General features: G+C 38.1%; 3 protein-coding genes and 1 long non-coding RNA gene across 4 annotated transcripts; 1 reads left to right on the plus strand and 3 right to left on the minus strand.

The window, feature by feature from the left end:
* The first annotated feature begins 1,620 nt into the window (after positions 1–1,620).
* LOC141283758 (uncharacterized) lies at positions 1,621–3,721 on the plus strand. Its single transcript, XR_012338206.1, has 4 exons — positions 1,621–2,447; positions 2,558–2,607; positions 3,116–3,397; positions 3,495–3,721. It is a non-coding gene; the product is annotated as an uncharacterized lncRNA (long non-coding RNA).
* A 7,438-nt stretch (positions 3,722–11,159) lies between these two features.
* LOC141283759 (trace amine-associated receptor 4-like) lies at positions 11,160–12,191 on the minus strand. The gene has a single exon (XM_073817071.1). It carries the CDS (start codon positions 12,189–12,191, stop codon positions 11,160–11,162), a length of 1,032 nt encoding a protein of 343 aa, XP_073673172.1.
* A 2,708-nt stretch (positions 12,192–14,899) lies between these two features.
* Positions 14,900–15,928, minus strand: LOC141283717 (trace amine-associated receptor 4-like). The gene has a single exon (XM_073817030.1). It carries the CDS (start codon positions 15,926–15,928, stop codon positions 14,900–14,902), a length of 1,029 nt encoding a protein of 342 aa, XP_073673131.1.
* A 2,752-nt stretch (positions 15,929–18,680) lies between these two features.
* LOC141283809 (trace amine-associated receptor 4-like) lies at positions 18,681–19,697 on the minus strand. The gene has a single exon (XM_073817133.1). The coding sequence runs from the start codon at positions 19,695–19,697 to the stop codon at positions 18,681–18,683; it is 1,017 nt and encodes a 338-aa protein (XP_073673234.1).
* Between the last annotated feature and the right edge of the window lie 6,765 nt (positions 19,698–26,462).

Below are 26,462 nucleotides of genomic sequence, written 5' to 3' on the forward strand. Positions count from 1 at the left end.
TAAGCATGTGTGCATGTTCAAGTACACGTCAAAAACAAATTAAAGACTTTGTAAAGGAGCATAATAGGACCCCTTTAAAAGGAAAGAGCAAAGGGAAAGCCTTTGGGCCAGTCCACACAGAGTTTAGGGCTGTGCAATATATCGAACGATATTGTGAGGCGCGTTTAGTCAATGAAGCCGGTGCTTTGATTAGTAGTAAATCTCCATCACGTGCGTTCCGCTCAGGTTCCGCTGGAACGGCAATTGATACACAGAGACGTACATCTCTGACAAGCTACGCCATATCGAGCTTAATATCGCATTGTTTGACAACATAGACAACATTTACATCTTTTATGCCAAGATTCAAACCCATGGTCTCTGTGTACATCTGACTGCAAAAAGCATATTGCTCCAATGACAGAACAGGTTGCACTGCACAATCAACTTTTTCGAATAATGTTATTTTGGACGTTTCAGATAACATGCTGACAGCGCATTGCTAAATGTGATGCAATAAGTATGTGCAATATGTTTTGAACCAGCCAGAACCAGTTTATACATAGGTAGGTCGTATGTAACATTTACAGGTACAAAATGTACATTTTGGCACATTTTGACTGATGTTGAAACGTACAATTTTGACATACTGAAACATTTAAAATGTAAACATAATTATATATTTACAGCTAATAAACTTAATATTTACAAATCTTTTGTATCACAGAGATATTTGTTTAAATGCACTTTTCCTACCTCTGACTAACCAAAGCAGTTGTCTGTCAAAGTTATTACATAAATATTTCACATTTTAAATGTTGCCAAAAAGTCAATATTGTGCATTTAGATGCTGTCAGTACATCAATATTGTATGTCTCAGTGGCTATATAAACATAAGGAAATGTTTGTTTGGTACAACCACGTTTTACATAAAAATACATATGAATATGAGATGAGATCACGCTGTATGAACTGCAAGGTATGGTGAGTGATTGAGAGACTAAAAGTTTAATGGGTTTTTTTTTCTTTTTCTTTTTTCTTTCTAGAAACCAGTGCTTCACATGATAACATCTTCAGCCTAATCAGCTAAAAAATAATATTTATTAAGATTATACCAACAAGTACATTTTTAATAGTCATGTTTCCACTTTGTTCTTTACTACAGCATATTTCCTTATGGTCTCACCTTAGCAAAAGTATGTAAGTAAGTTCCTCCCATAAGTAACTCCCACGTACAACCCACTAAGAATGATTGGTTCAGATTCTCTATAAATCAGCAGTATGTCCAGGTGATCTCTAATGTACGTGGTGTTAAAGTAAGTATCACTTCTTTTCTAAGTATATAGGCTGCACAGCTTTCAGCAAATATTAATTTATCTAACATAACTAATCTTCTATATTGTTATTTTCCAAAGATAGAATATAACAAATGATCAATTACAGAGTGGTGTCTGTATCAAACACAGATCTTATGTGTTAGTTGTGTGTATTGGCTACTGTATATGCTGTATATACTTTATTTGTGCTCAGATGACAAACAAATATTTATTTCACATGTTACAATGCACAATTAGGTCTAATGATTTAAGTGTAAGTTTTAAGTACTGGACGCACTTTAATATTGTCTAATAACATACATTAACTTTTGTTTTCTCAGGCTAAATGATGGTCACAATTATTGCAATTATCGTAATGTTGAAGAAATGTGCTTCATGTTTTGGTTTATTTATTCAATTCAAAGATTTTTTTAAATGGATAACAGACAAATTGGTTCATCATGATAAGAATAATAACAGCAAAACAGAAAATCCTACTCATAGTGATAAAAGTTGCATAAAGGTTATATTGTGTCAATACAATAAAGTAATAAACATGCCGCAATCTACGTAGAATTATTTTTAAAATAATTTTTCACGAATAGTAAATCTATATGCATGAAGTACATCTCTATATAGTTTCTCAATCTTGCTCCTTGCACCCCTAGTTGATGAGTTAAATCTGGTATGGAAAAAAAGGAGTATTAATATAGAGGGCAACATCTAGGATGGATTTGGGGTGAAAGTGGAGGTGGCGGGGTTGGGTTGGGAAGCCATTGAGCAGGGCCACCAGGGGCAGGATTGAGAAACCCTTTAAAACAGGGGTGCCCAACCCTGTTCCTATCTACTATCCTACAAAGTTCAGCTGCAACCCTAATCAAACACACCTGAACCAGCTAATTAATCTCATAGGTACCCGTTGATTATTAGACTGTTGTTTTTAGAGCTGTGTTGGAGTCGGTCTTGAACAAAAGTCTGCAGGTCGGTAAAGTTTCAGGAACAGTGTTGAGCACCCCTGCTTTAAAACATCTACCAACATTTCACAAACATGCCATCTGTAAGACAGTTGGCATGGTTGCAAGTAATAATACTGACCATTATTTGTACATTCCGAGGAGAGATCTTGTTATGTCTTGGCCACAAAACCATACAGTAAGTAGTTTATTAAAATATTTTTAAAACAACCTTCACATGTGTTTTGTAGAATAATTTACTGTTAAATTATACTCAATTAAATATCACATTTCACATGTAATTTTCAGGTTTTATATGTTGGTCTGGAGCAGGTGGAATCTTCACAAAGATGGTGCAGGTATGAAGATAAATGTTAGGATCATGATTTATCAGTAGTATTACGGCTCACTGTGCATGTTAATACCATTTGTTTTCCAAAGAATCTTTCAGTGATCAGTTCTTAAAAGAACCCTTTTTTTAGGGTGGAGAACATTTTAAAATTTAGAAGAAACTTTTGTGTACATTGATGGCAAATAAAGAACCATTATTAGTTACCACTATAAGTGTAGTAATGAGAGACAATCAAAATAAACATAACTGTCATGTAGCCTATACATCTAAACAAAAAAAGAAAAAAGAAAATGTAAAAGGCATTGCTATTTACAATATTAATAACTGTGGAAATATCATCACAATCTGTGAAAAGGTTAGGCCGACTATACAGTCAGGAACAAGACTGAATCTTGTCAAAAGGCTTTAAATCCAAACAGAATCCCTGCCAAAAAGCTTTTTTTTTTTTACTTATAAAGTCAGAAAAATGTAAAAATGTGTATAAATATATTTAAGACTATCTCTCATTCATGCAGACAACAACCACAACCACCTCCAGACTGCAAACATCACTGTAAGGTCAACAAACACATCTCTCTTCGTTAAACAACCTCTTTTTCCGGCGGTTCGAGTGGCAGAGCAGACTCAGTGGAACAGTGAATAAGCAGTGCTATCAACTGAAATTGTTCACTGCAACTGGCCCACAGAAGACTACCTTGCCAAGCACAACACCTGTAACATGGTGCAACTGATGCGGTCGTACCTTCCTTAAAGGGACAGACCAACCCCGGAATGAACCAAGGTGGCCTTTGCAGAATGTAATTATCTTAAGTAATTTCTGATTTATATTTGGATCAATATCAAATGGAAATGATATAACTATCTATATTAAGCATTCTTTCTCTCTCTCTCCAGGACAGTGAAGCAGGGACAAGAGATCCTGTGTGCATTGTGAGGGTGTATGGGAGATGCCAAGATGCACTGCAAACATCTGTCATGCCAATGTCTACACCTGAGAACCAAAGTGACATAAACTGAAGACTGTGAGCATGAACTAGGGGGCCCGATACTGCGCTCCTACTCATGCAGTCATACAAAAAAGGGCCTTGTTCTGGGAAAAAGTGGTATCGGTGCATCCCTAGCATGACAAAGTCAAACATGATGAAATAAAAATTTGATGAGCATTGCAATGTGTCTGTGGTCATTTTTCACTACTGGCCTTCTAAAAGAGAACATACCTGTATGTGAAATGGCATTTGTACATGACATACAGGAAAGGAAACGACGTGACGTGTACTCATACTCGGAAATTGTGCTATGCATTTAACCCATTTAAGTGCACGCCCACAGTAGTGAACACATACCCGGAGCAGTGGGCAGCCATATTGCTGTGGCGTCCGGGGAGCAGTTGGGGGTTCAGTGCCTTGCTCAAGGGTCTCACCTCAGTCGTGGTATTGAAGGTGGAAGAGGGCTTAATTCTACATTTTACATTCTACATCTACATTCATACAAAGTGCCAGCCATGGCCTAATGGTTAGAGAGTCTGACTTGTAACCCAAAGGTTGCAGGTTCAAGTCTCAGGTCTGGCAGGGATAGTAGGTGGGGGGAGTGAATGTAAACTGCTCTCTCCACCCTCAATACCATGACTGAGGTGAGTCCCTTGAGCAAGGCACCAAACCCCCAACTGCTCCCCAGTTGCAGCAATATGGCTGCCCACTGCTGTGGGTGTGTGTGTGCACTTGGATGGGTTAAATGCAGAGCACAAATTCCATTACCCCCTTTCCTTTCCTACAACAATTTTATAGTAGCATATAAAAATGACAATATGACGAGGTACATGTGCGACACTCCTGTTTCTTCATAAAGCATGTTTCAACAAAACAAATGTCATGTTTTTTTTTTACATTTTACAGCTTAAAGGGATAGTTCACCCAAAAATGAAAATTTGATGTTTATCTGCTTACCCCCAATGTATCCAAGATGTAGGTGACTTTGTTTCCTCAGAAAAACACAAACGAAGAATTTTAATAAAAACCGGTGCAGTCTGCCATCCTTATCATGGACGTGGATGGGCACCAAACCTTCAAAAGTAAACAAAAACATGCACAGACAAATCCAAATTACACCCTGCGGCTCGTGATGATACATTGATGTCTTAAGACACGAAACGATCGGTTTTTGTGAGAAACTGAACAGTATTTATATCATTTTTTACCTTTGATACACAGCCACGTCCATTTGTCATGAGCACGAGTTTGGCATCAGTCATGTCACATGTGCACGCGCTTCTGGCGTAGAATACGCAAACGCCGCAAGCGATCTGTTGCATGAAAACGACACTCAGGCTGCGTTCGAAACCGCATACTCAATGAGTAGGTACTTAATTTCAATAAGTACTTACTTAACGAGCGCTAAAAGAGTACGTACTCTACAGCCAAATCTCGTTGAGTATGGATGTGATCTGCACGTGTTCCGCCATGTTGACGTTATCATGTGACCAACGACGTTATAACAAGTGCAACAACTTAACATATAGCGACAGGTTAAATTCATCTTTCTATAAATATTTTGATATTGATGAAATTTGTTCATTTTGTGGTCATGTTGAAGAAACAGCTGTTCTTTTATTGTGATTGTAGTATAACAGATACGTGTTGGGTTCATTTAGGTTTTTGTATTTTTTAATTCTTAAAGAAATAATTTTTGTCAGGAAAACCCAAATTCTTTATTTTTGGAATAAGTTATTTCTTTTGTTTTGTATTCAAAATTATTTATCCACACGCAAAGCTAGCTTAAATTCTTGTTGAATTTCTCTTTTCATCCCTGAGGCTTATCAATAAAAAAAACAAATCCAATTTTTGATAAACGATGATGTGAATATTTAGATTATTCAGAGATATTTAATCATATTTCCCCGTGTATATAATTGCATACTAAGATGTAAGCAAGCCGAATAGTTACGTTATTAGTTTTTCTCATTATGATTGTTCATTGTTAAAGATAAATACCATCTTTCCCTGAGCCTGTAATTGTAAGTTAGGTAGTAATAAAATGAAAATAAGCACAACCGGTGCTCAAACACCTCACAGCATCAGTAACACAACAACCCTACCTAGTACATCTTCCTCCATGTTTGCAATATTTGCACAAAGTGGACGTGGATCAGCTGCTTGAAGATCTTGTGTTTGGAGGTGTTTTTTGAGGATTTTACACTCAAAAAATATAAGTATTACTACTTAGAAATTAAGACGACCTCAGAATGCACTGATTATAATAATGACAAATTCTGACCTATAATTAATTATATTTTTTAGTAAAACAAGCATGTTTTTTTTTTTTTTATCAAGTAATTAATTAATGCATATGTTAATGAAACTTATATTTTATTTACTGATAACAACATGGATATAGGAGTAAAATAATTAAGTAACCATGAACATAAATAAAGACACATGGAACAAAGCTTTATTCAGACATATTGGTATTTTAGTCTTTCTCTATAGGCTCTTTGGTCCCTGAGGATGAAGAGACCGCAGCAACATCTGGTCCAGATGAGACAAAGAGCAGGTGGAGTGATGGAGGGTCTCATCCATGGCACTTGACCATTTCCAGGATGCTGCTGTGGATTTCTCTTTTCTCACTGCACACACCAGTCTGCAGCAGACATTTCAGATCATACAAAGATGCACAAATACAATACAAAAGTTGTCATTTTAACAGCACAATTTCATTAGATCTCTGTATTAGAAGTGACAAAATTACCGAACTTTATATTAAGTTACAGATTTAACTTTCTTCCCCACAAATGCTGCTGTCACCTTTCCTTTTAGGTCCTGCTCCACCGCAAAATATCTACAACAAAGGCACAGAAATCTAGAATCAGAAAAGTGCTTAAAGTTTTTTTTTTTTTATTATTAATAAACTGCACTTAAGGTTTAAATAGATGTCTGTAGTGTACTCGCTCAAAGCCTTTGATGGCAGCACTGCTTCATCAATCACTCTTCACCAGACAAGCATACTTGTCTCATCCAAGGGCGAAATTGTCAATCACACATTGGGGGGGACAGCTGTGGGACTTTTTGTGTTTGCGCATGCACACATTTAAAAAAAAAAAAAAAAGCCAGAGTCCAAATTTTGTAATTGTATAACACAACAAGGAATTTTATTACATCTGATCGTCAAACCAACGTATACTCACCCTGTAATGATTACAGCATCAGCATACAGGCTATTAAGTCACAAAGCTGAATTTAAAGGGATAGTTCACCCAAAAATGAAAATTCTGTCATCATTTACTCACCCTCAAGTTTTTTAAAACCTGTAAGAATTTCTTTCTTCTGCTGAACACAAAATAAGATGTTTTGAAAAATGTCTGTAACCAAACAGTTGATGGAACCCATTGACTTCCATAGTAGGTCAATGGGGTCCATCAACTGTTTGGTTACAGACATTTTTCAAAATATCTTATTTTGTTCTATACTTTAAAAAAAAAATCACATTTTCTAAAAATCTAAACGTCTTTTTCCCTTCATAATTCTCATAAGAATGCCCATGATCCACATATTTTATTTCCTCTAAACTTTGCTTTTTTGTTTCAGTAATTAAACATTGTTCTAAGGGGCAGCTTGTTACCACATCTTACCCTATAACGTTACATTCACTCACAATGAATGTGAGTTAACCCTTGTGTGGTGTTCATATTTTTGTTATTCAGCCAGTGTTCGTGGGTCTGGTGGACCCGCTGCATTTTGGGGTTTTTAATTCAACATAATCAACCAATTTATGTTAAAATACTCAACAGATATTTAGGCTACTTCATCCCAATTACAAGCAATAGAAACAGCATTTATGGTTAATATTTCCTCTCTAGCTTTGTTAGATCACATTTAAGAATTGTAACCTTGTGCGGGAACGGCAGGGGTAGAAACAAAACTCACTTTTGCACTCACACTCTCTCACACTTACACACAACCTCTCTCTCACATGCATGCACACACACACACACACACACACACACACACACACAGAGATATGTGGTTCATACAGGGAATCTCCATAGGCGTAATGGTTTTACAAATGTACAAACTGTATAATCAATGCCCCTACACTAACCCTACCCCTAAACCTACCAATCACAGAAAACTTTTGGCCTTTTTTGAAGTTCAAAAAACACCATTTAGTATGTTTTTTAGCCGTTTGGTTTATGAGGACACAGATGTCCTCATAAACCATGTTTACGTTGTAATACCCAAGTCATTATACACATTTGTGTCCTCATAAACCATATACTATACAAGAACACACACACACACACACACACACACACACACACACACACACACATAACAGCAAGGCCTGACAGGAGGAGGACAGAGTAAAGGTCCTACAGACCCGAACACCATACAAGGGTTAAGAGCTATTAATGTCATGCTGTCCGGTACCTTAGTACCTTACTTCTCACTTCTCTGTTAAAAATGCCTAAAATCTCCAGAAACGTAACGTTACTTTCTTTTTCTTTCCAAAGAAATTACAGATGTCAGCTGCTGCAGTCTTTCTCTTGTTCATTTTTGGCCAATACTGTGAAATATAACAGCAACGCAATTCCAAGGGATGAAAATGGTGAAGTAAGAAAGAACAAATGACAGGACTCTAAAATAACTTGCTAGATAAACCCAATTCAGAGAACAGGACCGTGGCTCAAACGCTAACGTTAGCTGTAAAAACTGGGTTTGGTACAGTAGATTTGACAAGCCTGTCACTGATCGCTATCCCATTTTGCTTTACAGCCAGGCTACATGCTAGCGTGTATACAGTAACGTTAGCTAGATGTCGGCTATGACCCATTCATACAAGCTGTATAATATTACAGTCGAAATTTACAAATTCTACAATTCGAAATTCTAGTGAAATTCACCTGGTCGTTATCTAAGGGATTATGTCAGCCAAAAACACCATATAGATATGTGCCAAATGTCTGTCAGATTTCGCGCTCTTCTTCTGTTTGTTTTTTCCTATCTCACTGACGGTGGCGGTGCACGAGCTACTAAAGGTATAGGGGAAAACATGACATGGATCAGGTTTTGTTAATGTATAGTGTAAGGCCAGTCGAATGGATTTGGGAAATGGACCGGCCGGGATTTTATATTTTCGGAGCTGGAAAGAAAGACGTATTTGCAATCACATCGATATCGCCCGCATAATCATACAGTATGATCAAATATTGGGGGGGACAAATTGTCCTTCTTTGAATATTGGGGGGGACGTGTCCCCCTGTCCCCCCATAGAATTACGCCTATGGTCTCATCTGTCCCTGTAACATCCACACAAGATTCAGTTCCCTCTGATTCGTGTGCTCAATACTACATTTATGAGGTAGCTGTTGTGTTCATTGGCTTTTTATCCAATACAAATGCTCCTGAATTTATCATCAGTACTATTAGACAAATGAAATAGATAACTCATGTTTACTTGTTTACTAACTATATGTTTATTTACATTACATTAATCTAAAGCAGTGTTGACAACAGAGAATTCTTCATAAACTCACACAACGTCCATCACTCGTTTAGATGTCTGTTTGGTGTTGTCATTTAATTCTCTCATGTTCCTGTCAGTTGTTAAACATTTAGTAATCATCTTTAAGATGTCTATGGTCTCTATACGTAATAAAACGTGTTTTACAGCGAAATCACAAATATACTTTAACGTTACACATCTTGACACCTTATGCAAATCAGCAGTTTACGATACAGTAGCTCAACAAATACGATTTTTAAGAAAGAGAATCGTGTTTTGGTTTGTAATACTCACATTTGTAAACACTCTTGTTGCGGTTCCCAAACACATTCGATGATGACGTTTTGGCCTCCTGTGGCCTCCTGGGACTGAAAAGTGTGCATCAGATGAACACTTCAGAATCTGGGCTGAAGCAGTAGGACATCCGGGGATTTCTCGTCTACTCTTTTATGAATCCTGAGGCTTCAAACGTACTTATTTCTTCACGTACTCTTTTTTCCTACTATATAGTAGGTAAGTAGGCATATTCGAACGCACTTTAAGTAGACGTTTGTCCGAATCTCGCGAGAATTAGTGCACTCGCCTACTAATTCTCGCCTACTCTTTTATGAATACTGAACATTCAAACATACTTTTTTGCTCGCCTACTGCTTTTTGCCTACTATATAGTATGGAAGTATGTGGTTTCGAATGCAGCCTCATTGTTTACACAGAGCATAGAGATTGTGGCTTTTCAAAATGGTAATTACTTGAGCGTATCCTGATTGTTTAAACCAATCTACCAAAGCTAAAAGATTACGTTTGCTTGCGCTAACTCATCCGGGACTTTTCCCTGATTTCCCCTAACGGCGTTTGCGTATTCTACGTTAGAGCGCGTGCACATGTGACGTGACTGATGCCAAACTCGTGCTCATGACAGATGGACGTGGCTGTGTATCAAAGGTAAAAAATGATATAAATACTGTTCAGTTTCTCACAAAAAACGATCGTTTCGTGTCTTAAGACATCAAGGTATCATCACGAGCCACAGGGTGTAATTTGGATTTGTCTGTGCATGTTTTTGTTTACTTTTAAAGGTTTGGTGCCCATCCAAGCCCATAAGGATGGCAGACTGCACCGGTTTTCATTAAAAATCTTTTTGTATTTTTCTGAGGAAACAAAGCCACCTACATCTTGGATGCCCTGGGGGTAACCAGATAAACATCAAATTTTCATTTTTGGGTGAACTATCCCTTTAAGTCTGCAGGTCGGTGGGTCCCAGAGAGCAGGGTTAAAGAGCTCTGAATTGTATTATTAAATTGTATTATATAAGCAATATGACTTAACCAGACTGCATCACTTTCTTAGTCAAACAATGTCACCTGTCCAAATGTTGTCCACAAGATGGAGACAAATGCACACTACATAACACAAAATAAAAGTGTAGGGCCTGGTTGGGTTTAGATTAAGCCAGGAGTAGGCCTTAGTTAAATTAGGACATTTAATAAGCATGCCATATGTCACCCTATTCTCAAAGTTGATTTCAAAGCTGAAAAATATTACTGGTGTGCAACCTGAGGCAAAACAATGACACTGACATATTTTAAGATACTTAAGTTCAAGTTCAAATGTGCATTTTAGTCTAAATAATATAGGTTTTTTTTCTGGATAAGAGAGGGGATTGTGACTAATGAATATTTATAGACAGAATTTTTTAAATAAAACATGTTTAATAACTTTTATATTAATAGCTGAGTAAAATTAAGTCTTATACCCAACATTATGCATTTAAATGACTTCAATGTTAAATCGTTTGGAAAATAATGACATATTTTAACTACAAGCTAAATTATTTTTGACATGTCATGTCAACACTAGTAATTGCAATAAAAAGCATTTTATTTTTACACTCAATAAGAGTATGAGTATGATGTATGAGTCATACATCATATTTAGGTTCTGTCAATATTTCAATAACTTGGATGGTTAGTCTGTTTGCGGAGACCTTCAGAGAAAATGTATACCAGGCCAAATCATTTCTTACAATAGCATTAACATGCTTATTTTTAATAAACAAAGTTAAATTCATTTAAGTATCAAGGTGCTTGAATCATTGCAGCCACAGATATAAGTGAATATGAGAATCTTAAAGGCCTTCTGAAAGTGAGGATAGAAGAAACCATAGATCAATGGATTACAAGTGGAGTTAAAATATCCGAACCAAACCAAAGCATCAAAAACATCACCAGGAGTCACAAAATTGAGAAAAGGATCAACAGCAGTGGCAGTAAAAAAAGGCAGCCAGCAGAGATAAAATACACCCATGACAATGGCCAGAGTTTTAGCTGCCTTTCCTTCTCTCTGAGCAGAGCTTTGGCCTTTCAACCCTCCTGTTGCCACAGTCACTCTTTCGGACATAACCTTTGCATGTTTTCGTGCAACATGGAAGATTTTCATATACAGAGAGCTCATGATCGTCCCGGGAAGAAAGAACGTGAGAAGTGAACAAATAAGACCCCATTGTTTGTTAAAAAACAAAACACAACTTCCCACACAGTAAACCTGCATGATGAATGACTCCAAACCAATTTTGTTTACGCCTGAAAACACAATAGAAAAGCTGTAGAGAAATGAAAACAGCCATGTTAGAGTTGTAAATACAGTCACGGCGGTGTTTGTGACTCTCATTTTGTACCTCAGAGGGTCACAAATGGCCCAGTACCTGTCAACAGATATTAAACTGAGATGTATTAAGGAAGAGATGCTGAAAGTCATGTCCAAACTAGAATGTACTTTACAAACAACATCTCCCAGATACCAGCAGCCTTCAACAGATCGCACCATGCTGTATGGCATGACCAAAGAGCCCAGCAGACAGTCACTGGCAGCCAGAGAGCGAACGATCAGATGAGTTGGAGACTGAAGCTGTTTGAAGTGAGAGATGGAGATGATGATCAGCAGGTTTCCAAAAACTGTTGTGAGGATCATCAGCACCATGACAACATACAATACAATTTTAAGTGCAGGGACGCGATGAGCTCTGGGACAGGAGTCCGGCAGGAGTGGATAGCAGAGAAACACATTCTCAGCGTAAATGTCAGTTTCATTTGAGGTCATTACGAAGATATGCAGGACTAAAACACACTATTTCCTTTGTAAATGTAAAAAAAAGTCGCACAGATATAAGCCTCAAGGAAATAAATCACAGTCAGATAGGGACCAAAATACAAAGAAAATGATCAGATATAAAAGTACATGCACAAGATACTACATATATGGAGGCAGCAGCCTAGTTAGGGTTTATATATACTCAGAGTCCAAAACAGGTAACACCCTTGCTTGGATAAACATATTTGAATATGCAAAATGGTGCAGTTACTGTGGTACAAAGAGTGCCCCCAGGTGGTGACAAAATGAAAGACATTTATTTATTCATTCATTCATTCTGTTTAATGTATTTCCAATTATTTGTAAGGTTGATATCAGGGTCCTTGCCTCTTTTACTGGTGAGCGAGTACAGTGAAATACTAAAAATATTACTGATAAATCCTTGTCTGATGATGGAGATTACTTAGTCATTTGCGGTGGTTTTTCACGGGTAATTTTATAAGACGGCAAACAAAAAGAGCAATGTTTCCTAACAGGCTATTGTAGGATAACTTCCACATGACTTGTATCGTTTGACAGCGATGTGGCCAATGTGTGTGTAGATTGTGAACGATTCTCTGCTGCAGGGAGAGACAATTCATGTCTGCTTTTCCATTTTATGCTGTCTAAACCATGGGAAAAACGTGCTTAATCATATAGAGAAGGACTTATTAAGCAGGAAAGGGCGCAATATTTTGACAAACTAAAGTTAAAAGTCGGTAAAGATAAGTACAAGCAGAATTAATGAAGATATTAGCCTAATATTTCACCTACCTGATCGGAAATGATAACAACAAACATGAATATTGCCATGATTCTTGACCTGGAAATCCTGGTTCAGTTTGACCAACCTCAAACGCCTTTTGTTCCTCAGACAATTTTTTTGCACTCTTTTCCTTGATTTGTTATAGCTTTCGGCAGTCTATAGTTGGCCTACTCCAAATGTTTTACCCAGTCCGCCATTATCAGCAAAATATTCAAGTTTAGTTTGGTTCATTGGCATTGTTTATGTTCAGTGCTGCCAATATGACCAACTAATGACGCGTCGTAAAAACACTCTATAATGGTGATACCCAAAATTAAAAACTATCAATTTTTCTATTGTGCCAAAAATCATTAGGATATTAAGTAAAGTTCATGTTCCATGAATATATTTCATAAATTTCCTACCGTAAATATATTTAAACTTATTTTTTGATTAGTAATATGCATTGAACTTCATTTGGACAACTTTAAAGGTGAGTTTCCTAATATTAAAAATTTTTTGCACCTTCAGATTCCAGATTTTCAAATAGTTGTATCTCAGCCAAATATTGTCCTATCCTAACAAACCATCAATGGAAAGCTTTGTTCAGCTTTCAGATGATATATAAATCTCAATTAGACAAATTGTCACTTATGACTGGTTTTGTGGTCCAGGGTCACATATGTTACAATGTAGACTGACTTCAAAGCATAAGTTATGTGTTGTTTAAAACATTAAACATGGGAGACACAAGTTCGAATCCCACTCAGGCTTCAAATTCATTACGCCCCTTGCAACAAAACTAGAAGTCAACCATTGACATAGAAAATGTTTTTTTCAAGTTTAATTAAGATAATTCAATTTTCGAATTTATAAAATGCCAGTTAAAAAGCTAATGGGGTCTTTGCACACCATGATTTATCTTATTTATGGAAACTGATATTCATAATAACATTTTAAAGTAAGGCATTACGTGCATGTTGCGTACATATGCACAATAACGAATGTACACATATGGGTAAATGATCAATAATAATAGGACTTAGGTTACAATTTATAAAAAATCATTCTGGAAAAGTGCAAATATTCAATGTAACCTCTCAGCTTAACTCGTGTCATGAAAACTGCAATGATAATTAATTAGAAAGGGGATTTAAAATGCTGTTTAACATTTTTAAGTCTTATGTCTCTATCCATAGAGTACTATATGCATATAATTGTGTAAGTTAGTAAAGATAATTGAAAATTTTGCAGCACTTGATCACAATGTTTAATCTTCCATAAATGTCACTCATTTGTACTGTACATGATGCAATGTTTGTGTTTTGCCCACAACATTACCCAGAGACTCATTATCATTTCTCACTTTTAATGACAGCGTGACTCTCAAAGGTGACAACTCTCATTGTTCAAAGTCATTCATCCCGGTTTAGAGAAAAAAGGCTGCAGTGTGGTTTACCGTGACATCTCACATCAAATTGACCCACTTTACATGAACATGGACACATGATACAATATTAGTAGCTATGAATTTAATAGCATAATTTATATGACAAAAACATACTTTAAATGAAAGAAATGTTTGGTTGTGAATCACAAACAACAAAAGAACAAAATTATTTGCATATCTGGGAACAACTACATTTTACATATATTTTAAGAAACCATTGTTGAGGTATTAGTGGTATTAGTAAATAAATGATTTAAATTTGCTTACATCTAATACTTAAAAAAAGACTGGAGGCCACTTCAACATGCTGATGATAGGCCAAAATAAATATTTCATTACAGTGCTCAAGAAAAACATTAAATAAGCAAAACATTTGATCATGTTTGGACTAATGGGTGTTAAAATGCATTATAATAAAATCGTCTTTGTTAATAAATCTTAAAATGTGCAAATATTTATTCAAGCATAATCTAGGTTTCATATTCATTCAAATGTCAAGGTGTGTGACTCACTGAAGCCACAGATATAAGTGGATATGAGAATCTTAAAGGCCTTCTGAAAGCGAGGATAGAAAAAGCCATAGATCAAGGGGTTACAAGTGGAGTTAAAGTATCCAAACCAAACCAAAGCATCAAAAACATCAACAGGAGTCACGAAATTAAGGAAAGGGTCAATAGCAGTGGCAGTAAAAAAGGGCAGCCAGCAGAGATAAAAAACACCCATGACAATGGCCAGAGTTTTAGCGGCTTTTCTCTCTCTCTGTGAAGAGGTTTGGCAATTAGCGCCTACAGTGGGGGCAACAGACGCTTTCTCTGACAGGACTTTTGCATGTTTTTTCACAACATTGAAAATGCTCATGTACAGAGAGCTCATGATAGTTCCCGGAATCAGGAACACAAAAAGTGCACAAATTAATCCCCATTCTTTGTTAAAAAACAAAACACAGCCACCAAAACAAGAAATCTGCAATATAAGCTCTTCCAAACCAACGTTGTTTACCCCCGTAAACACAACAGAAAAGCTGTACACAAATGAAAACAGCCATGTGAAGGTAATAAATACAGCCACAGTGCTGTTTGTGACTCTCATTTTGTACCTCAGAGGGTCACAAATGGCCCAGTACCTGTCAATAGCTATTAAACTGAGATGCAGTATGGAAGAGATGCTGAAAGTCATGTCCAGACTAGAATGAACTTTACACACAACCACTCCCAAATACCAGCAGCCTTCAACAGATCGCACCATGCTGTACGGCATGACCAAAGAGCCCAGCAGACAATCGCAAGCTGCCAGCGACTGAACGATCATGTGAGTTGGAGACTGAAGCTGTTTGAAGTGAGAGATGGAGATGATGACCAGCAGGTTCCCAAAAACTGTTGTGAGGATCATCAGCACCATGACAACATACATCGCCACTTTGAGGATGGTAAGTCGCTGAGCTCTGGGACAGGAGTCCGGCAGGAGCGGATAGCAGAGAAACACATTGTCAAAATCTGTTTCATTTGAAATCATCACGTCTGCTCCAAATAGTGACTGATATACAAGACTGGAAAACAGTATTTGTTTTGTAAATGTAAAAAGCCAATCAAATATTGACCTAAGTGTGCGTAGAATTATTTTATAAATAATGACATGGTAAAGAGAAGTATCTAAAGAAAGATGAATATAAATACAGTACATGCCAACTCAATATACTGTAGTTTGATAAATGGGCTCAGAGCAGCTCAGGCTTGTCCATATATACTCTCAGATTCAAGTTAACCCTCCTACATCTGTCAGTGTTACCCATAGTTACAAAAACAACATTAACTCAGGAGATTAAAATATAGGGGGGGGGGGGGGGGGGGTACTTCACCTGTAATGGAGATAAAGATAAAAACACTAAATTATATTTACTGCTCCAAAACAATGCGAAGAAATTTACATCTTAAATATTTATTTCTTATTTAAAGGGGTCATCGGATGCCCATTTTCCACAAGTTCATATGGTTCTGTAGGGTCTTAATGAAAAGTCTATAATATACTTTGGTTAAAAATTCTCAATAGTAGTGTAAAAACACCCTTATACCTGTTGGTTTTAAATGAAGACTCGGACTCTTTTCTCTCAGAACGCAACAAATCTTTTTTTTTTTTACTTTCATTCTTTCACATCTGCATCACGTCAGGGAAAGGCAACGACTGAATATATATATATATATATAACAACAGCGCCCCGCAGTGGTCACTACTAGAAATACAAGCACCACTGCTTAAATAACAGTATTTAACTAAGATTGAAAAGAAAACATACAAGCCTAAATAAAACAACATTCTGATAAGAGTGCTTTCCAACAATACCTTGTCAAAATCAGCTCTGCAAAAAATCAACTCATTTTATTGCATGCTCCTTTAAATGCAAATGAGCTCTGCTCGCCCCGCCCCTCTCTGCGTGGGATGATGAGCTGTAATGTTTACTTTAGCCACATTTAGCGGTGAAACTTGCCAACAAGCACATTATTACGAAAGGCCATTTCTAAAGATGCATAAAAACCTTTATACTCACTTCTGCTGTGGGTGAAGCTGCATCACGATTGATTCGCACAAACATAGACGCATCTGTAGACACCTGAGTCAACACAATGGCGATCGGAGTCGGACTGTTTCAGCTCGATGAGGGCGGGTCTAAGGTAAGGTGCTCATGTCAATCAACTATCATGGGAGTGGCCTCTATCTGTGTGTCGTCACACCGACAAGAAGTTGAGAATGACCTGATTTTAAAAAGGGGATATTACTTGGTGGATTTTTCTCATTGTAGGGTGGTTGTGTACTCAAACTGCCAACACACATTAATGTTCAAACAACATGTAAAAGTGAGTTTGTGTAAAACATCGTAGCACAGTTATAAACAATTGCATTTCACTATGCATATGGAAATTGGGCTGATAAAAATAACATTACCACCTAAAAGTCCTAATCCCAAGAAAATGGTTACTTATTTTCAACTACCAGTAGGTGGATGTCTGAATAGAGCATTATTTGTTTGTTTAGCAACCGTGTTCATCCTAATGCCTAATCTGCAATCAATGATTTCCATATGTAATGATTCATGTACAGTTAGTGTTCTTTGTCTCAAACTCATTTATTGCTGTCTATGTGTAAATCAAGCCAGTGACAAAACGGTACACGTTGTTTCTCTGTTAATTCAATTGTGATTCAATTATTTACAGAAAGCATTCAAAGAAGGCTGAAGCTGTCAATCACACAGTGTGAGTTTATATTCAATGAAGCAGTCTAAACATTTTTCACTTTTTTACATTTAATAAGATGCCAATCATAGCAATGGGCATTTAAACTGAAGTCTCACAGCAGACATGTCTCTTTCAATACCTTACACACTGCAAAAAATGCTTTTCTTACTTGGATTTTTTGTCTCGTTTCCAGCCAAAATCAAGAAGGATTTTCAAGACGAGTAAAATAATTTTATTTTTAGTTTTTCAGAAAAAAAAAAAAACAGTAAAAATTAAGTTTTTTTTTTTATCAAAACAAGCAAAATAATTTGCCAATGGGGTAAGCAAAAAAAAAAATATATATATATATATTTCTAACAAAAAAAAAACATGATTATTTTTCTTACCGCGTTGGCAGATTATTTTGCTTGTTTCAAGCAAAAACGCACTTAATTTTGACTTTGTGATTTAAGAATTTTCAGATATTTTGGCTGGAAAAAAGACAAAAAATCTAAGTAAGAAAAGCATTTTTTGTGCAATTAAGCGTCAGGGTAGAAAATGGCATTTTATTTCTTTTATTTGTAAAACATATTATTGGGAGATTGATATTTATACAATTTTATATAAGTAGTCTGCTATCCTGCTATAAAGATCTTAATAATTAACATTAGACATCAGAATTTCACCTTACTATTTGGTCATATAAATATCAGCAACTGAACCAAATAGCATATTTTTGCTCAGTTTAGCCCTCATTATTCATATTCTCACTATATCATATTATATGAGTGATAAAAGCCTGGGGTATTTAAAAAAACATGATACTCAACAAAAAAACATACTGTATTCAAACTTTTCTTTTTTTTTTAAATCTACAAACTGTAATTATAACTATGATTTCTTATGTCAGGTTTTATAGGGTTAAAGTATGTCTTTAGTTTTGTTGTACTGCACTCAGTGATAAAATAATAAAAAGAGCTATACCATATAAAATAATTACAGGAAAAAAAATGACCGTGATGAAGGAAACGACAAGTGTGTAAGTTTGAGCATCCTATTCATTCAAATGCCAAAGTGTTACAATCCTTGACACCACAAATATAAGTGGATATGAGAATCTTAAATGCACTCTGAAAACAAGGGTAGAAAAAACCATAGATCAAGGGGTTACAAGTGGAGTTCAAATATGCAAACCAAATTACAGCATCAAAAACAACAGCAGGGGTGAAAAAATTGAAAAAAGGATCAAGAGCATTAACAATAAAATACGGCAGCCAGCAGAACAAAAAAACACCCATGACAATGGCCAGAGTTTTAGCTGCTTTTCTCTCTCTCTGAGCAGAGTGTTGGCTCTTCAACCCTCCAGTCACTCTGTCTGTCATAACCTTTGCATGTTTTTGTGCAACATGGAAAATTTTTATATACAGAGAGCTCATGATCGTCCCAGGAAGAAAAAACACAAGAACGGGACATATAATACCCCACTCTTTGTTAAAAAACAAAACACAACTTCCCACACAGTAAACCTGCATGATGAACGCCTCCAAACCAATCATGTTTACACCTGAAAAAACAACATAAAAGCTGAACACAAATGAAAACAGCCAAATTAACAGAATAAATACAGTCACAATGCTGTTTGTAACCCTCACTCTGTATTTCAGTGGGTCACAAATGGCCCAGTACCTGTCAACAGATATTAAACTGAGATGCAGTAAGGAGGAGATACAGAAGGTCATGTCTAAACTAGAATGCACTTTACAAACAACATCTCCCAGATACCAGCAGCCTTCAACAGATCGCACCATGCTGTACGGCATGACCAAAGAGCCCAGCAGACAGTCACTGGCAGCCAGAGAGCGAACGATCAGATGAGTTGGAGTCTGAAGCTGTTTGAAATGAGAGATGGAGATGATGATCAGCAGGTTCCCAAAAACTGTTGTGAGGATCATCAACACCATGACAACATACATCGCCACTTTAACCACAGCAAGACGATGCAATTTCAGACAGGAGTTTAGCAGGAGTGGATAGCAGAGAAACACATTCTGAGTGTCAGTTTCATTAGAAGTCATCACGTCTGTTCCAGATGCTGAAATAAATTCCTTTGTAACTTTAAAAAGGCAGTAAACTATCAAGCAAAGTATAAATAGATTAATTTAGCAGACTGTAGTTCGGTAAACACCAATATTAAAAAAAAAAAGGAAACACATAGAACATGCCCATCTAGTTTGACTCCCTAAATGGACTCAGAGCAGCTCAGATATGTTCATATATACTCTCAGATTTTGAGCTTACCCTCCCTACATCTGTCACTGTTACCCATAGCTACAAACACAACATGAACATAGCAATAGAATTTGTATAAGTGAGGTGGTGGTTGTGTCTTAAATAATAAGAAAGCTGACTATAGTAAATGTCTAAATAACAGTTAAATGTGAATAACTGCCAAAGCTGGGATTTTTTTGGCCTTTAGAAACAGTATTTTTTTATCAATATTGGGGGGGGGGGGGGCTTTTGTGTTTTGCTCCATGCCGTGTCTGGTAAAAATTCAACTTGCCACCTCATATATTTATATGATTTAAAGAGGCCACTGTATGCCCATTCTCCACAAGTTGGTATGATTCTTTAGGGCAGGGGTGTCAAACTCCGGTCCTGGAGGGTCGCAGCCCTGCAGAGTTTAGATGCAACTCTAATTAAACACACCTGATCCAACTAATCAAGTCCTTCAGGCTAAATTGAAAACTGCATAGTATGGCTGTGTCCAAATTCAGGGTCTGCATCCTCCTTAGGATCCTTCCTACCAGGTTGAAGGAGGAGGGGTCCTCCGAAGACCGCAAAACCTGGAAGTAGGTGTCAGTGAATTTGGACAGCCTACACTTCTTTCAGTTCCCTCCCTTCCCCGTTGCTCATATCCTGTCGCCTAGCAACCGTGACAGCGCTAAGCAAGAAGTAAGGTTATCTGTACTGCACAAAACAAAATAACTACTCTTTCATCCCTAAAAGCGTTAAAAACATCTTCAATCACTAACAAGAAATTAGCTGTGTGTAAGGGGATATTCACACAGGCAGTAAGAAAGAAGCTAGTTTACGAAAGTGATGTTTTTTAACATATAAACATACAAATGTAAAAAAAAAAAAAAGCTTAACGCTTAAACCAAAGGCCTAACTAGACAACCGCTGTAAAAAAAATATTTTTTGAAATGCCAGTTTTTTTTAAACTTCCATCATTACTACCGCTTGCTTCGTCCACCATTATTTGAAAATTCTGGAAGCGCTCTGCCGAAAGGAATTGTGGGATAGGTAGGACGGGAAAGGATCCACCAGACCCATCCTTCAAATTCGGGGAAAAGGAGGACGTATTTGTGGGCCGCATTTGAAGGATCCTATGAATTTGGACAGCCTTCGTAGCGGCGCTGTGACGTAACATCCTTCAAATGAGTCCTCCGAAGGATGTAGACCCTGAATTTGGACACAGCATATGTGTGTAGGAGCAGGTTTGGAACAAAACTCTGCAGAGGTTGACACCCCTGCTTTAGTGTCTACGTGAAATGTCTGTAACATAGCTTGGTTAAAATTCCTTGTGGTTGCATAAACAACACCATTTTATCTGGTCTAAAACACTGTTCACAGTGACCCATTCCGGTGCATGTTTCTTTATATGATAATGAGCTACTGCTTACCCCACCCCACTCTTTCGTGGGGCGTGTCAAAACAAGACACTTGAATAGCCGCCTTGGACTCCGTATAGAGTGTTGTTTTACGATACGTCATCAATTGGCCATATTGCCGGCACTGAACGTAAACAATGCCACTGAACCAAACGAACATATTTTGCTAATTTTTGCTGCTGAAAACGGTCAATTATTGTCATGTTTTGGCCTGTACTAATCGGTCAGACTGGGAAAAACATTTAGAGTACTTCAGACTACCAAAAGTTATAACAAATCAAGGAGAAGAGTGCAAAAAAACTGAGGAAAAAAGGAACCAGAATTTCCAGGGCAAGAATCTTGACAACATTTGTGTTTGTTCTTATCATTTCCAGTCAGCTAGATGAAATATTAGGCTAATATCTTCATACTGCTTGTACACATCTTCACCATCTATTAACTTTAGCTTGTCAAAATATTGTGCCCTTTCCTGCTTACTAAGTCGTTCTCTATATGCAGCTTCCACATGTTGTTTCTGTGGTTTATACAGCATAAAGTAGCAGAATAACTTATTCAGTATTACATTAATTGTGCAATCCATGCTGTTGTTTATATCTGAGTATTGCCAATATGGCCACGTATCCGGTTAACTGACCAAATTGTGATGTAAGTGCAAGCCCTCTCAGGCTCAGAGGGAGTCTTACTCTAATAGCTAGCTATCTATGTAGAAAGCGGTTGCAAATTGAAACAGCTCATTGGATGACACAGTTTCAGACTCAGACAGCCTATAACAAACTGGTTGTGTTTTCTTTTTAGGTTTTCTGAGCTGTAAAATAAAGTTTATCATTTCATAAACCTTTCTGTTTTTGTGAAAAGCTATATCTAAACTGTAAATCATGTTTTTATAGTCATTTTACAGTTTAGTAAGTTGCATAAACATTGCCCTACCCCATTCATACAGTGTTAATCTTATTTGTGCAGGTCTTAAAAAAGCTTAAATTTGATTTTTAAAATCCTGCAGATAATGAAGAAAACATTTCAAGACTGAAACCTGTAAGCAAATGCTGTTTTCAGTCCTTAACAGTGACTGTGAAACATTATTGTTAAGGATTAATGGATTGATCAGAAAATAATAAACACATTCAATGTAAAAAATAAAATAAAAAAATCAATAGATTAAGCAATCATAAAAATAACTGTTTATTACAGCCCCTTTTTCTTTTCTTTTTTTAATCTCTCAGTGTCAAAAACTCATTTCAAAACCACTTGGTTACTGATTTTTCTGGAACTCTAAATGCACCAAAAAAGGCTGATAACAAAAACACATTAAGCAAACGTTTTTAATTTTTTTTAAATATTATTATATTATATTATATTGTATAAAGGTTCAACAAACTATTCCATTTTGGAAAAGAGAGATTTTTCTGACTAACATTTCATATGTTTGGCTTCAAAGGGTTAAGGTTTATATTTAGCCATGTTGTACAAATTACTAAAAAAAAGTGAATTGGTATAGAAGTAGAATTACAGAGGGGAAAAACTAAAACTGTGATGACTGAAGTAAGTGATAAGTTTGGGGTGTTTTATTTATGTAAATGTCATCGTGTTTGAATCCTTGTTGCCACAGATATAAGATGAAATAAATCTTAAATGCACTTTGAAAACAAGGGTAGAAAAAAACCATAGATCAAGGGGTTATAGGTGGAGTTTAAATATGCAAACCAAATCACAGCATCAAAAACAACAGCAGGGGTAAAGAAATTGAAAAAAGGGTCAAGAGCATTAACAGTCTTCAGTTATATGATTCAGTCCTGAAATTATTTTTTACATTTAAATGAGTGATAAAATGTAAGCATATACTAGAAAAATCAGGACAGATGCAAAAATTATTATTTCGATAATGTCAAATGGTTGCACTCAGTGATCTACTGCCACTAGATTTTTCCAATCAAGGAGTCTAAACTCCCCGGATGAAAATCTGAGTGAAAACCCGCGCCAAGAAACTCCGTCACAACAAGCATCGGCATGTTTACATCCTGCCAGGATGGCATCTAGCATTTCTTTTTAGTCGTTTCTGTAGCTGTGGTCTACTAAACGTCTCAAAGGCATCAGTGGAGAGAACAAAGACGCAGGTCTTTAGGAAGTTTTTAGGATGTCCAAAGGCATCTTCCTATTCTTTTCTCTTGGAAAGCAGTGAAGACTTACATTGCTTCTTTTGGTGCCCATCGACTAAAAATTACAAACCAGTAACCGGTAGCATCAGTAGCTCACCGAGTGCAAACATTTGATGTCAGCAAAAGTATTTTGCTAGTTTCAGCTCGACAAAGTTATAATTTTCACACCCTGCTCTATGTTGTTTAAATAGCAAACGCTTTTGTACCCATTTGTGCACCCATTGGTGCTGGTCTGAAAAAGAGGTGTGTTTGTTGTTTGCACATTGCTTTTTTGAGGCAACTGAAATAGATTATGCTGTTGAACAACTGAAACCTGGTCTAAAGTCAATGGCGCAATATTTTTTTGTTATTTAAAGAGAGCGTTAGTAATATGTGCCAATAGGCAGGTGCACAACACACATTCACTCTTGTTTATTACACACACAGGGATGTGCTGCAGCACACAAACATGCCAAATATTAAACATGAAAAGAAAATGCGTATATGTCATAATGGATAGGCAATTGCTTTCTTGTGCACGCTGTTTTTTCAGTTTCACTTTCGCTTTTAAAAACAATCACATTCAGCATGAAGGAGAGAGGATGGAAAGGGGGTGCACAGTAAGACGTTTTGGGGGGACACGGCCGGCGAATGCCCACTCTTGGAGCCCTGCTTCGTTCTTGCAAATTACGCCGGGTAAATAGCGAATCCGCCATGGCGCGAGTGCAACTGGCTCTTAAAAGGAAAGAAAGATGAAACTTAGGTTTGCCCTGTGTTTTGACCTTTTTTGGAGTTACTATTCTGGATTACTCTAATAAAGGACTGCATTGGATCCTTAACCTGTGTGTCTGAGCAGTATGTGACTGATGGTTTTTGACTATACAAAAACGCATTATGGCTGTCCCAAACTATCTCACTGTACCTGTTACATTTTTCATGTTATGTTTAATTATCATGAAGAATTGAACCATTTTGCATTAGGGGTGTTTTTTTTTTTTTAATTCTTTAATAGAATTTCTTGGTAACACAGCACAGTATAAATGTTTTGCCAAAAATATGTATCATTTAGTTACATCAAGAGTCAAATCAAATAAAAATAGCACATGAAATGTTACACAACAGCATGAATCAAACTACAAAATAAAAGACAAGAAAACATGAACATGAGACAAAACCCCAAAACAAATCCTAAACCTAACATTACATATCCCCCCTCTAAGAGCGGCTCCAGACGCCCAAACAAAACCCAAACACCAACAAGTCCAGGACGGTGGTGAAGCTGAAGAAAAACAGAGGGAGGAACGGAGGGCCAGGCCCATGCAGAGGAACAGGAATCGGGTCATGGTATGGAGCATGAAACAATGGGCAAGACCATGGCCATGGTGCAGTGGTAGACCTGGACCATGGGGCAATGGCGGACCTGGGCAGTGGAGCCATAGTGGACCTGGACAATGAAGCAGTGGCAAACAGTGGAACAATGGAGGACCTGAGCCGTGGAGCAGTGGCAGACAGTGGAACAATGGAGGTCCTGGGCCGTGGAGCAGTGGCAGACAGTGGAACAAAGGAGGACCTGGGCCATGGAGCAGTGGCAGGCCTGGATCATGGAGCAGAGGTGGGCCTGGTTTGTGAAGCACCAGAGGACCTGGGTCATGGAGCAGTGGCAGACAGTGGAACAATGGAGGAACTGAGCCATGGAGCTGTGGCAGACCATGGAACAGTGGAGGGTGTGGGGCATGGAAAAGTGGCAGACAGTAAAACAATGGAGGTCCTAGGCCGTGGAGCAGTGGCAAACAGTGGAACAATGGAGGACCTGAGCTGTGGAGCAGTAGCAGACAGTGGAACAATGGAGGACCTAGGCCATGGAGTAGTGGCAGGCCTGGATCATGAAGCTGAGGTCGGCCTGGTTTGTGAAGCACCAGAGGACCTGGGTCATGGAGCAGTGGCAGACAGTGGAACAATGGAGGACCTGAGCCATGGAGCAGTGGCAGACCATGGAACAGTGGAGGGCCTGGGGCATGGAAAAGAGGCACACAGTGGAGCAGTGCAAGCCAGGGTGGAGCAGGCAGAGCAGGAAGCCGTGGCGGAGCCGGCAGAGCAGGGACATGGGTCATGCAGGGAAAGGAAAGCAAGACACTAACAGCATGAATCAAACTACAAAATAAAAGACAAGAAAACATGAACATGAGACAAAACCCCAAAACAAATCCCAAACCTCACATTACATATTCCCCCTCTAAGGGCAGCTCCAGACGCCCAAACAAAACCCAAACACCAACAAGTCCAGGACGGTGGTGAAGCTGAGGAAAAACAGAGGGAGGAACCGGGGGCCAGGCCCATGCAGAGGAACAGGACTTGGGTCATGGTATGGAGCATGAAACAATGGGCAAGACCATGGCCATGGTGCAGTGGTAGACCTGGACCATGGGGCAATGGCGGACCTGGGCAATGGAGCCGTGGTGGACCTGGACAATGAAGCAGTGGAAGACAGGAGAACAATGGAGGACCTGGGCCATAGAGCAGTGGCAAACAGCGGAACAATGGAGGTCCTAGGCCGTGGAGCAGTGGCAGACAGTGGAACAATGGAGGTCCTGGGCCGTGGAGCAGTGGCAGACAGTGGACCGATGGAGGACCTGGGCCATGGAGCAGTGGCAGACTGTGGAACAATGGAGGTCCTGGGCCGTAGTGCAGTGGCAGACAGTGGAACAATGGAGGTCCTGGGCCGTGGAGCAGTGGCAGACAGTGGAACGATGGAGGACCTGGGCCATGGCGCAGTGGCAGACAGTGGACCGATGGAGGACCTGGGCCATGGAGCAGTTGCAGACAGTGGAACAATGGAGGTCCTGGGCCATGGAGCAGTGGCAGACAGTGGAACAATGGAGGTCCTGGGCCGTGGAGCAGTGGCACACAGTGGAACAATGGAGGTCCTGGGCCGTGGAGCAGTGGCAGACAGTGGAACAATGGAGGTCCTGGGCCGCGGAGCAGTGGCAGACAGTGGAACAATGGAGGTCCTGGGCCGTAGTGCAGTGGCAGACAGTGG

The sequence above is a fragment of the Garra rufa genome, chromosome 13 (genome assembly GCF_049309525.1).
Source record: "Garra rufa chromosome 13, GarRuf1.0, whole genome shotgun sequence".
Lineage (NCBI taxonomy): Eukaryota > Metazoa > Chordata > Actinopteri > Cypriniformes > Cyprinidae > Garra > Garra rufa.